Source organism: Odontesthes bonariensis, chromosome 19, assembly GCF_027942865.1.
Source record: "Odontesthes bonariensis isolate fOdoBon6 chromosome 19, fOdoBon6.hap1, whole genome shotgun sequence".
NCBI lineage: Eukaryota > Metazoa > Chordata > Actinopteri > Atheriniformes > Atherinopsidae > Odontesthes > Odontesthes bonariensis.
The window spans coordinates 10,450,572-10,462,313 of NC_134524.1; the positions used below are offsets into that span (position 1 = coordinate 10,450,572).

General features: G+C 40.5%; 2 protein-coding genes across 2 annotated transcripts; both read left to right on the forward strand.

Moving 5' to 3' along the window:
* Positions 1 to 131: 131 nt before the first annotated feature.
* Positions 132 to 3,039, forward strand: cnpy4 (canopy FGF signaling regulator 4). The gene is made up of 6 exons (XM_075451032.1): positions 132 to 294; positions 640 to 766; positions 983 to 1,079; positions 1,230 to 1,352; positions 1,910 to 2,027; positions 2,596 to 3,039. Exons 1-6 carry the CDS (start codon positions 210 to 212, stop codon positions 2,685 to 2,687), a joined length of 642 nt encoding a protein of 213 aa, XP_075307147.1. The 5' UTR covers positions 132 to 209; the 3' UTR covers positions 2,688 to 3,039.
* Positions 3,040 to 3,209: 170 nt separating this feature from the next.
* Positions 3,210 to 7,485, forward strand: LOC142368671 (zona pellucida sperm-binding protein 3-like). Its single transcript, XM_075450873.1, has 8 exons — positions 3,210 to 3,603; positions 3,689 to 3,801; positions 4,833 to 4,936; positions 5,418 to 5,595; positions 6,098 to 6,215; positions 6,300 to 6,382; positions 6,458 to 6,590; positions 7,465 to 7,485. Exons 1-8 carry the CDS (start codon positions 3,223 to 3,225, stop codon positions 7,483 to 7,485), a joined length of 1,131 nt encoding a protein of 376 aa, XP_075306988.1. The 5' UTR covers positions 3,210 to 3,222.
* Positions 7,486 to 11,742: the final 4,257 nt, after the last annotated feature.

An 11,742-nucleotide genomic window follows, 5' to 3' on the forward strand; every position in this document is an offset into this window, starting at 1 on the left:
GCGTCTTATGACTGTCTAGCTGTTGTTTTGTTCATTATTCTTTAGTAAAAGAGACATTTTTCTCTTCTTTGATCGAGAATCACCCTTCGACTAGTCGCGTCTGTTCTGCTAACAGTGCGCATGCGCAGCGGCAATGCCGATGTGGCTGAAAACTACCAAACGTTCAGCTGCTTTGAGTTAGTTTGCACGTTTTAAAGCAAACAGCCGCCATGAAATGTTTGATCCTGGCTTTGTGTTGCGTCTTCGGCTTCGTGTCAGCAGACGAAGATGAAAGACTGCCGAATAATTGCGAAGGTAAGACGACTAAAGTGACCCCGGCTCGGTTCCAGCTGTTTGTTTACAGATGTATGTGCCATCTGAACGCCCAGCGTGTCATGTGTAACCTTTCTTTAAACGTAAACAGAAAGAAGCCCTTAAATCTGAAGCTTGAGTTTCAAAACTTATTCACATTTTACCTACTGATTTTATCTGATTTTATCTATTGTTCTTATTTCTTTCTTTTTTGTTTAAAATTTAAATCATGCTTTTTATTTCTATGGTTTCAATGTATCTGTAAAGCACTTTGAATCGCCTTGTTGTTGAATTGTGCTGTATAAATAAACTTGCCTTGCCTTAAAGTCGTACTTTGGGCTCTTTCAGTGTGTAAGTTTCTGACCGTGGAGCTGCAGGAAGCTCTGGAAAAAACTGGCCGCTCCAAAGAAGTCCTGGAGGTTGGAGAAGTGTTGGACTCAGGCAAGAGAAGAAGAAAGATCAAATACAACACCTCGTAAGTGATTCTGCCCTCACGAGACAAACTGATTAGGTAGTAGGCTGAGTACTTTTCTGAGTAAAACCCAGGACACGACCTGAGGAACTTTTGTCTGGGGTCAGGTGACCTGCTCACCTGAGCTCTGGTTAAAACATCTGGATGCTCATCGTTGCTTAAACTTCTGGTAGGAGCCCACAGCTGGGACTGTTTAAACCTGTGTGTGTTTGAATTCAGGGAAACTCGTCTGACTGAGGCGGTGGACAACATATGTGAGGGCATCCTGCAGTATAATGTCCATGCTGAGAGACCCGGAAGCCTCAGATATGCCAAGGTAAGCGTCCTTCTTATCAAATATCTGCTTTTAACACGTTTAAAAGCCCGATATTTACCCCGCCTGGAATTAAACCCAAGCAGGCGCTCAGTAAGTCGACTCAATGAGTTCAGCGTCTCATTTTCTCCTTTGGAATATCTGTGACTGCAGGGTTCCAGTCAGACCATGTCGACTCTGAAGAATCTGGTCCACAAAGGAGTTAAGGTGGACTTGGGCATGCCGTTTGAGCTGTGGGACGAGCCCTCGGTGGAGGTGTCAGCCATGAAAAAGCAGGTACACTGGAAAAAAATGCCCCTCCAAAAATAAGTAAAAAAAAACAACAAATAAAAGACGCTTTTGCTTGAAATAAGCAAAAAAATCTGCCTATGGAATTAGTGAAAATCGGCTTGTCAAGATATCTTGAAATAAGATGTGATATTTGGGACTTTTGAGATAAAAGTGATCTTGAAATTAGCTTAAAAACCTCTTCAAATGTCATATGATATGCGACTCAAAACAATTTGTTTTCAAGACTTTTTCACTTAACAAGATATTCAAGATGTATTGTCTTCAAACAAGTCCCTATATCTGGCTGAAATAGTACTTGCTAGGCAGTTGTGTCTTATATTAAGTGTAATGAGATATTTGGACTAGAAATGAGACAAATATACTTGGTAAGAATTTGATTTTTTCCAGTGTAGGAGAGCAAACGTGTGCCTGAACCTGTTTTACATGTTGAAACACAACCAGTTTTCAGTGTTTTTCCCCAAAAACGTAAGAATTTATTAAAAACCAGGAATAGGAGTGTCCATTGATTTGAAGTCTCAGACGAGTGTGTGTCGTGTGTTCAGTGTGAGACGATGCTGGAGCTGTACGAGGACGTGGTGGAGGACTGGTACTTCCACCACCAGGACCAGAGGCTGGAGAACTTCCTGTGTGAGAACCACGTCCTCCAGACGTCAGAGCGAGGTATGAGGCTGCGAGAGACAAAGGATTCAGGTGTACACGCTGAGATGTCGTGTCCTGGTTTGTTGCACGTAAAGTTTACAAATCCCAGAACGGTTTAGGCCCAAAATACATCTGTGATATGTTCAGAGAATATAAAGCCAGCAGAGCTCTTAGATTCAAGGACTCCAGAGTCCAGACTAAACATGGAGAAGCAGCATTTAGCTGTTATGCTGCAAACAAGTGGAACAAACTGCCAGTGGAGATTAAACTTTCACCAAATGGAGACATTTTTAAATCCAGGTTAAAAACATTTCTGTTCTCATGTGTCTATGCATGAAATCTGCACGATTATTTATATTATTTTATTTGTTTCTCTTCATATTCTTTTATGTCTTTTTAATGCTTCTTCCACTCCCCGCTGCAATGCTTTTATTTTATGTGAAGCACTTTGAATTGTTTTGTACATGAAATGTCCTATATAAATATATTTGATTTGATTTGAAAGTCACTGAAATCTGAAGGAAGCCCAAACTTCTCTTTGCTTCGACCCCCTCCGCCTCCATCAGTGTGTGTTTTTCTTCTCCCCCAGAATGTCTGAGAGAGGTGTGGAGAGGAGGCAACAAGGGAGAGGAGGCGGCGAGCACAAAGGAGGGAAGGACGCACGATGGTGGAGAACTTTGAGGGAAAGAAGCAGAGAAGACAACACTACACCTCAGCTTTAGATTGTGGCTGCATATCAGTGAAAGTATGTGTTCAAACATGTTTTCTGCAGAGTTCCTGGAACTTGATCCTGATGCATCTCTGCAGAAAGTTACATTGATGTATTTTAGCTTTTAAATGAAGGACATTTTATACAGTTTGATGCTTAACTTCTGCAGCTTTCACAGCTCTGTACAGAGTCTGTAAATCTCATGGGACAGCTTCAGTTTTACCTGTGACTTGTGCTCTTTTTATGACAATATTATCAGTATTTTTTACACAAAACTGCAATATGTACAGTTTTTTATGTGTTGAATAAAGTGCATTTTTTTTTACCATATTGTTGATTGCTCTTTTTTTTTTTTTAATTAAAGGAAATGTCTGATAATAAGAAAACAGACCTGTGTTACGGTGATGCTGCTGGTCTCTAATCAAGGCTGATTGGCCTCAGGTGTGCTCCTCCTGGCTCTCACAGCCCAACCTTAACAGAAGAAACAACTGTTAAAGGACCAAAACAATGTCTCGTGTTTCCGTTTCTAAGCTTTTTGCTCTTTGTATCCTGTCTAATTTAGTGACAGTCAAGAGCCACACTTATCAAACCAAACCTCTCTTTCTGTCTTACTCTGACATGGAATCAAACTCTCAGTTTGAGGATCCTGAAGGAAACGGAACCACAGCTGACAGTGATCAGGTTGAGACCTTTGTGGTGAAATGTCTCCAGGACAGCATCGAGGTTAAGATTAGAGCCAGTTTGTTTGACCCCAGCCTTCCTTTGGAGCCCACACGATGGAGGCTTGGACCCCCCAGCGCTGCAGGAGACGGCTGCACAGCCGGACTGTCTTCTGACGGAGAGTACGTCATCAGAGCTCCGCTGGCCGAGTGCGGCAGCAAAGTGATGGTCGGTGAGCCTCAGATCCTGGATCCCAGCTGCTTAATGCTGCCACCTAGTGGTTACGCCTGACGGTGCTTCGTGTGTCCTTCAGTTCACAGAGAGTGCTGTGCTGTACAACAACCTGCTGCTCTTCTTTCCTCCATCATCGCATGGTGACACGTTTCAGACGGGCGCTGCCATTCCTGTGCTGTGTCAATATAAAAGGTGCACAGGCAACAACCTCACTACCACCACCTCACTCACACACACAACCGGAATGCATTTTTTTGCACATTTTTGCACATATCTCGGACTTTAACCTGTGCACATACGTATATTTACTTTACTTTATTTTGCACTCTATTTTATTCTATATGTATATATTTTTAATCTTATTTTGTACTGTAATCTTGCTTATATATTTTATGTGATATTCTACTATTCTAATTTAGGAATTTTTAATTTTACTTTAACTTTCCATTAATGTTACTTTGCTACCTAGTTTATATTTTGTATTTTATATTTTGTATTTTGTGGACGGCGGTCAAAGGTCATTTCACTGCATGTTGTACCGTGTATAACAATGCATGTGACAAATAAAACTTTGAATCTTGAATCTACTTCAGCAGAAATGCAGTCTTTAATTCTCAGTGTTGACATTAGAACAGTCAGAAGTTACAGAAGATGCAGTCAAATGTTAAAAATCAATCCTAAAGGTGACAACGAAAGAAGAAGGAGCATTAAAAACCTGTTTCATGTAATCAGTGATTGTTCCTTCTGGTTTTAGTGTTTCTGCTGTTTAAGTTGAGCAACTAGAACAAACCCACGGAGCTTTAACACTCGCAGGGTTCAGTCAGATTACCTGTCGCTCAGTGAGTTGGGTGGTTTTTATTGATTTCATTGGATTACGGGAAACTCTCCAATTTACTTCTGTCGAAACGTTGAAAGTTTTCTCCTTGAGCTAATAAAAAGGAAACTGCTGGCACATAGTTTGTGTGTGTATTCCCTCCACAGTGCGAGAAGCTGTTTACTTTGACATGTGCATAGTTTTTAAAATGTTATCTGTGCTGTGCACATTTTTCTATGATTTAATTACATTTAATCCATTAATACAGAACCAAGTGAAGCTTTAAAACTAATAATTGTTCTTCTGTGTCATTAACGAAGTAACATAACTTTATTTCTGGAGCACAAAGCTGGGATGGAAGTGGTTTCTTGGTATTTGTGGTTGTAAAAAGCTCTCTTCCTACCCACAGGAGGTACACGGTGAGCAGTGGCGCGCTGAGCCCGACCTGGAATCCCCTCGTCTCCGTCCAGTCGGCCCATCTCAACCTCAATTTCCACCTCAGGCTCATGACGAGTGGGTTTGTTTCAGCGTGGTTCACCAAATACAAACGGCTGTTATTCTGACACAGTATCTGGAAAAATGAAACGGGAACACTTGTAAACCAGGCTGAAGTTCGGTAGAAATCGGCTGTGGAAATGAACTTGTTTTATTTGAGCTGAAAGAAAATCTTACATTAAGCCAATAAAACAATATTCCAGTTTTACAATACACCCAAGAGATTTCTGTATTTCTGCCACATTTTAACGCAAATAAGACTTTTTTTTTTTTTTTTTTTATATGAACATGATGTGTAAAAACTATTTAGTATCACCGTAAAACTGCTTCTGATTCATCTTGTTAAAACCCAAATAATGCTGAGCAGGAGCCCAGTGTTGTGAAAAATCTGAAAGCTTTGAATGAAGTATAAATGCCTTTTCCCTGAATGATCCACTACATGCTCAAATATCCAGAGACACGGTTGTTTTTTCAGGTGTCGTGTGTTTTTCTCTTTCAGGCGACTGGAGTCGAGAGAGAAGCTCAACCGTTTACTTCATGGGTGAAATGGTCAACATGGAGGCCTCGGTGGACCATGATCATCATCCTCCTCTGCGTCTGTATGCAGGCGACTGTGTGGCCACCCTGACCCCTGATGTGGACTCTGACCCCAGATATCCCTTCATAGACCACCAGGGGTGAGTCCTGCATCTGTACACACTGAAAAAAATCAAAGTCTTACCAAGTATATTTCTCTCATTTCTAGTCCAAATATCTCATTACACTTAATATAAGACACAACTGCCTAACAAGTACTACTTCAGCCAGATATTGGGACTTGTTTGAAGACAATACATCTGGAATATCTTGTTAAAGGAAAAAGTCTTGAAAACAAATTGTTTTGAGTCACATATGAAACAAGCCTTTTTGACATTTGAAGATGTTTTTAAGCTGATTTCAAGATCACTTTTATCTCAAAAGTCCTAAATGTCACATCTTATTTCAAGAAATCTTGACTTATTTTTTTGAGGGGCATTTTTTCCAGTGGTGTCCACAGTAGTTCCTCCACTTTATCTTCCAAATGAAGACCACTTCCTGCTGTCATAAATCCATCCAGTTCCCGTGTCCCATTGTTTTCACATGCTAATAAAAGCTGTGTACCGAAGTTGAATCTGATAAGGATTTGCCTGCTTTTTGCAGATGTTTTACGGACTCCCAGTTGAGCGGCTCCAGCTCGCGTTTCCTGCCCCGAGTCCGGAACAAACTCCTCCAGATTCAGCTGGAGCCTTTCCTCTTCCATCAGGACCACAGACACAATGTCGGTGCCAAATCTGCCACTTTCTCCTCTTCGTTTCTGCAAGGAACACAAATGCCTGAGCCCGCTTCTTATTTTCTCCTGCAGATCTACGTCACGTGTCACCTGGAAGCTGTGCCTGTTTCAAGGGGGAACCCAGAGAAAAAGGCCTGCTCTTTTATAAGTGGGAGGTCGGTGTTTGGAAGGTCAAGCTGAATTTATTCTCCAATATACTGTACGTGTAAGCGTTATTTATTTCCCGTCAGGTGGAGGTCGGTGGATGGTGACCATCATGTGTGTGAGAGCTGCGACAGCGCCGCAGAGATGGCCCACGTTGGTGGTGACGAGTTCGGCCACGAGAGGGTGCAGAGGAGTAATGGAGGGCCCGCACAACATGGTGTAACTTGTGTTGTATTCAGTTCTGAAAATGTAAAACTTGCAGTTTGGGATATGATCATCAGGTTATTAACTCAGATGTTGTATTCTTGCAGAGCTGCACAGGAAAACCATTTTGGGTCCACTCGTATTTCTGCCAGAACATGCTGACAACCATGAAGATCACTTGTCTCTGTAATGAGGAACGTGAATTTAATAAAGACAAGAAAAGAAAAAGGGGGGCAGACGAAGGCTTTGTTACATGAATTTCAAGCTCCTTTTGGTTTATTTGCTTTTGAAACTTGATGCACTGGCGTGATGTAACCTGTTAAGATATTGGATATTTACACAACCGGATCCTTATCTAACAGTTAATGGATAAACGATTTCCAGATGTAGTGATGTAATGATACAAATGCGGACGGATATGTAGGAATCAATTTTGTTTTCGCTCACGGCTTAACGCAGCTGCTGGTGATGCGTTCTTGTTTAAAACCTTTTCCGCTGGGCATCAGAGAATAATTACCCAAAACCAATCTGTACAGCCTGATTACTCTATTAGGACGCTGTCATCGCCGTGCCACTTGCTCCAGGTGACGAGAGAAGTCATATTATCCAGTGTGAAGCGCTGTGTAATGGCTGTGAGAGCACTTAGAGGATTGAAAGGTGTTTATTCTTTTCATAACAAGACTTACTCCTCTGAATCACTCATCTGAAATGTGTTGCATATGGCTTCATCTCAGAAATCTCTTCAAAGAAACCATGTCAAGAATATACAGAATGTTGGCTTCTCGGTGCAAGTAAAATTGAAAATAGCTTCCATTTTTAAAAGTGTTATATATGAGAAAGGGAGGCATTCAGGCTCACTGTTGAACGCCTCCCTTCTGCTGTTGAACAGCACCGACAGTACGAGAGCTGACAGTAGTTTAGAAATGGACTCTGTTATGGCAACTATAATTATGACAGACTTTCAGAGGAAAACAGGCTTAAAGGGGAACTCCGGGGCATTTGAAGCGCAATCCCATTGCTAGAGGTTGTCAAATACTGATAGTAGGACACAGAGAGGTGCGTATCTGCGCTCCCTGTGTGGAGATCGCGCTGTTTGCGCAGCCTGTCATGCGAGGCTAATACGTGGTGGCTAAGGGGCAAGTGCTAACCCTTCCACGTAAACCAACAACTTGCACACTGCAGAAACATCACACCACTTTATAAACCATCCGACAATAAAGTCACAAGCCTTACCATCAGAAAAACTGCGTTCAAGTATTTAAAACATTACAACAATATTACTGGGCATGTATTGTTGTAATGTTTTAAATACTTGAACGCAGTTTTTCTAGAGAAGATTAATTGTTTTGTATATGGGATTATCGTCCATTGACTCTTTTGGGCTTTCACATGCGCGAGCCTACAACCAGCCGGTGAGTTACATGCTGTTTATAAAGTTGTTTTGTAACGTCCCCATGCCAGTAATGTGAGAACCATGCATATGGTTTTGATGGTAAGGCTTGTGACTTTATTGTCGGATGGTTTATAAAGTGGTGTGACGTTTCTGCAGTGTATAAGTTGTTGTTTTACGTGGAAGGGTTAGCTCTTGCCCTTTAGCCACCACGTATTAGCCTCGCATGACAGGCTGCGCGAACAGCGCAATCTCCACACAGGGAGCGCAGATTTGCACCTCTCTGTGTCCTACTATCACTATTTGACAACCTCTAGCAATGGGATTGCGCTTCAAATGCCCCGGAGTTCCCCTTTAACATCAGCAGGGCAGATGATTCGTAGCAAAAGCTACGGAGTCAAGCAAAGTCTGTTGACTCAACAATAGTTTATAGTTAACCTTTAACATGGTTTGTCTTTAGTTTCTTCATCCATCAACAACATGAGAGTTAGTAGCTACACCGATGTATCTGCCTAACATCAGTACTGGCTGATAGTCGGCTTGATGACTGCAATTGGTCTAAAAATGACATGCAAATAATCTTTTTATGTTAAAAGGTTTTTGGATACATTTGTATGAAGGAATTTGGGCTCAAATAGTTAAAAACTGTTCTGTTGCTTTTTTTATAATGCATATTTCATTGTTTCCTTGAGGATTAAAAGGAAAATAAAGCACAGAAACAATCAATATCTGCCATTGTCCTCAGTCCAAATGACGATCTTTAACTTTGGTGCAGTAAAATGGCCAAATTAAGACTACTGAGCACTTGGCAGAGGGTAGCAGGAGGCTACATCCCTGCCAATGACAGCTACGGATACAACCAATGATAACCAGACACTGTAAAAAAGTGACTTGTAACTGCATACGAGAGCAGTGATGTAGCCTCTGACCTTTGTTCAGTAGTCTAATATTTGGCCCTTTTACTGTGACACAGAAACGGGACTGCAGCTCATTTAGCAGCCAACAGTATCATTAAAAAGACCATAGCTGTGTTTATATTGGCTCCATATGAAGTGCACTGCACAGTCTGAATTTAAGATTCCATCTGTAGGAAGCAGAAACACTGAAAAGAGATGAACTAAACAATAAGTAGTCACTTCACATTCAGCTGAGTGAAGGATTATCTATCAGTTACAGCAGCTTACTTGAGTTCCGAGCTGAAAAATGTTCTTTTCACAGCAGTTAATGTTCTCATTATTGACATAAGAAGTGAAGCTATCTCAAAACAAAAATATTCCAAAAAATTCTATAATATCTTTCAAAAAGCAAGATGGATATTGCTAACATTAAAGCTAGCTCATTAGCAAGCTATGCTAACATTGTTTTGGCTAATTAGCTGGGACCGTAAACAGCTTTTGTCGCTAAAATTACAACAGCAGGAGTGACAGGTATCTGAGGCGATTGGGTGACTAGCATAATACATTAAGAAAGGGCTGTCTACGTTGGGTGTCGTGCAGTTTGTTTGGAATATAAGAAGTAGGAAGTACTATTCATATTGGTGTTACATCCCACAACTGAAGGGAGAACCAAAGAGCAAAAACTTTGCCAAATACTCTACTATTAGTTTAAGTTACCCGTTAAACTTTCATTTGACAAAGCTCTCTCTTTTCTTCCTGTCTTTACATTGTGTACTAACAGAAGATTAAGCCTTGAAAACTTCTTGCCAAAGCTTCATTTTATCCTGAAACAGCCATTTATCTAGCAGCAGTGTCTTTATTAGAAAAAGGATAAACAAGATGTGACAGGAAATAAGGGATGAGCCAGTGAGGGCTTTGACATGCACAGAGCTCGGTCAGCATCTCGGGCCCACCAGGACGCCCCACAGTGATAAATACTTCACCTGAAGAAAGTCTGGACTTCCTGAGGATAATACTGTTATGTCATCATATGCTGAAGCTAAATCCCGTGCACATTTTAATCTAGTCTCTTGTGCATTGATCGCTGAACTCTGCAGGTTAACTTGCATTTTATTGTTTAGTTTTACTTCTCTGCAGAGAAACAATCTGCTCCACATCACCACCTGTCAGCAGTTGTTCCAGACATGAAGTGAGGGATCTCTGGAAAAACAAAAACACTGCATTTGGATTCATGGCAACAAGGATAATTTTCCACTCTGCTCTTTGTGCCAACTATGTTTTGTTGCCAAAGCATTCAGCCACAACTATGAGTGTATGTTTTTTTAAGACATCTCCCTTGTTATATTAAAACAAAAAATTACCTGAAAGGAGATACTGTGTGTTCCTGGAACAAATGAATGAGTTATATTAATGTTTTATTCTCTTTGCTTAAGTTTTACTTCCAGAAGACGCTGTTGTGCTGACAGATATGTATTGCATTTGTTTCTTTACATTACTTTTTACCATCAGTCCTATAATTATGATGCTACTTCAGCTTTATATTCACAACTTTAAGGTTCGTTAGGATACAAATATCAGGAGATATAAATGGTAGTGGCTCAAAATCTCATGTGAGGGTAAAATGTAACGTACAGAAACACCTGGGGTACATTTACAGCGACAATCTGCAATCTGTTTGCCATGATGCATCCATTTGTTCTTAATTACAGATGCAAAATATCTTGTACAGTCACATACTGATACCAATAAATGCCCCTGTTCTTTTCATTCCAAGTTAAAATCCATCTGCTTCCTATCATGAGCTGTTATCATGCCTGCTCTTATCATGAGGACCAATTGGCTGATGTAGACATGAGATGCAACACTTTCCAAACATGCCGTGGCAGTTTATGAATCTGCAAAAAAACCTAATTTATTTATTTGTCTTCTTGGATGTTTTCTGCTTTATGCATACATGGTTGGTACACAGTCTCAAAGTAATTTGTGGAACTTATAGATAAGCAAGAAAGTTTTGAAAATGACTAGTTTTAGGATAAAAGACTTTGTGGTTTAAACTGGCATGTACGAAAAAAAGATTAATCATATTGTTTGATAACATTCAACTTGAATTGATCTGTTAAGATTTATTCATTTAGTTTATTCAAGCTAAACTTTAGGGGCCCTAACACCCGGCCCTGAGGTACACCCATTCTTTTAACTTTTCCCTTACTCTGCTGGAAAAAGTTGCAACACATTTTGTATCTTGTAGGAGTTGAATTCTTCCATTTTCATTTAATCTAGATAAAACGTTTTATTTGGAATCTTTGTTGATTTTCCGCAGATTTACATGAAACCAGCGTATAAGTTGATAAGTTGTGTAGATGCTCTTTTTTCCTCCTAGCTCTCAGCCTCATGGTGATAATTGTCCTTTCACATTTGTTAAATTCACTTTTCAGAGTATATAGCACCACATTTGGTCTTTTCAGCTTCACATCTACAGTATATAATCAAACCGAGCCACAATACCATACTGTAGTGCTTTAGATATTTAGGCAAAGCTCATCTGTAAAACAGTCATGCCATGTATTGTGAAATCCCATTCAGTCATGCTGACTTTTATGATTACGCCACGCTGGTATTTTGTTTATTGCCACTTCGGTCTCCTAGAACACTGCAATAGCCGGAGGGTGAAAAGTTTGGCAGCACTGAGCACCTGTCAAGGACCACCTGAAGAGTTTGATGAAGTTGTGAAATACTCTCTTCTATCATTTTGGGGATGTTTTCTGTTACCAATTAGCATTTGTGTTTCTTAAATTCTTCATTAAATGGTACCAATTTGCCTCCACCTCCACCCCGGCCCATGGAAATCTCTCGTGTCTCTGCATTTATGTTGCCAAAGTGC

Excerpts from the sequence above, each read along its gene's own strand:
- LOC142368671 (XM_075450873.1), top strand. The coding sequence starts at position 3,223 with ATGTCTCGTGTTTCCGTTTCTAAGCTTTTTGCTCTTTGTATCCTGTCT. Across the intron at positions 4,937-5,417 it reads CCACCTCAGGCTCATGACGA|GCGACTGGAGTCGAGAGAGA; the intron begins GTGGGTTTGTTT and ends TTTCTCTTTCAG. Across the intron at positions 6,383-6,457 it reads TGCTCTTTTATAAGTGGGAG|GTGGAGGTCGGTGGATGGTG; the intron begins GTCGGTGTTTGG and ends ATTTCCCGTCAG.
- cnpy4 (XM_075451032.1), top strand. The coding sequence starts at position 210 with ATGAAATGTTTGATCCTGGCTTTGTGTTGCGTCTTCGGCTTCGTGTCA. Across the intron at positions 767-982 it reads AAGATCAAATACAACACCTC|GGAAACTCGTCTGACTGAGG; the intron begins GTAAGTGATTCT and ends GTTTGAATTCAG. Across the intron at positions 1,080-1,229 it reads GAAGCCTCAGATATGCCAAG|GGTTCCAGTCAGACCATGTC; the intron begins GTAAGCGTCCTT and ends CTGTGACTGCAG.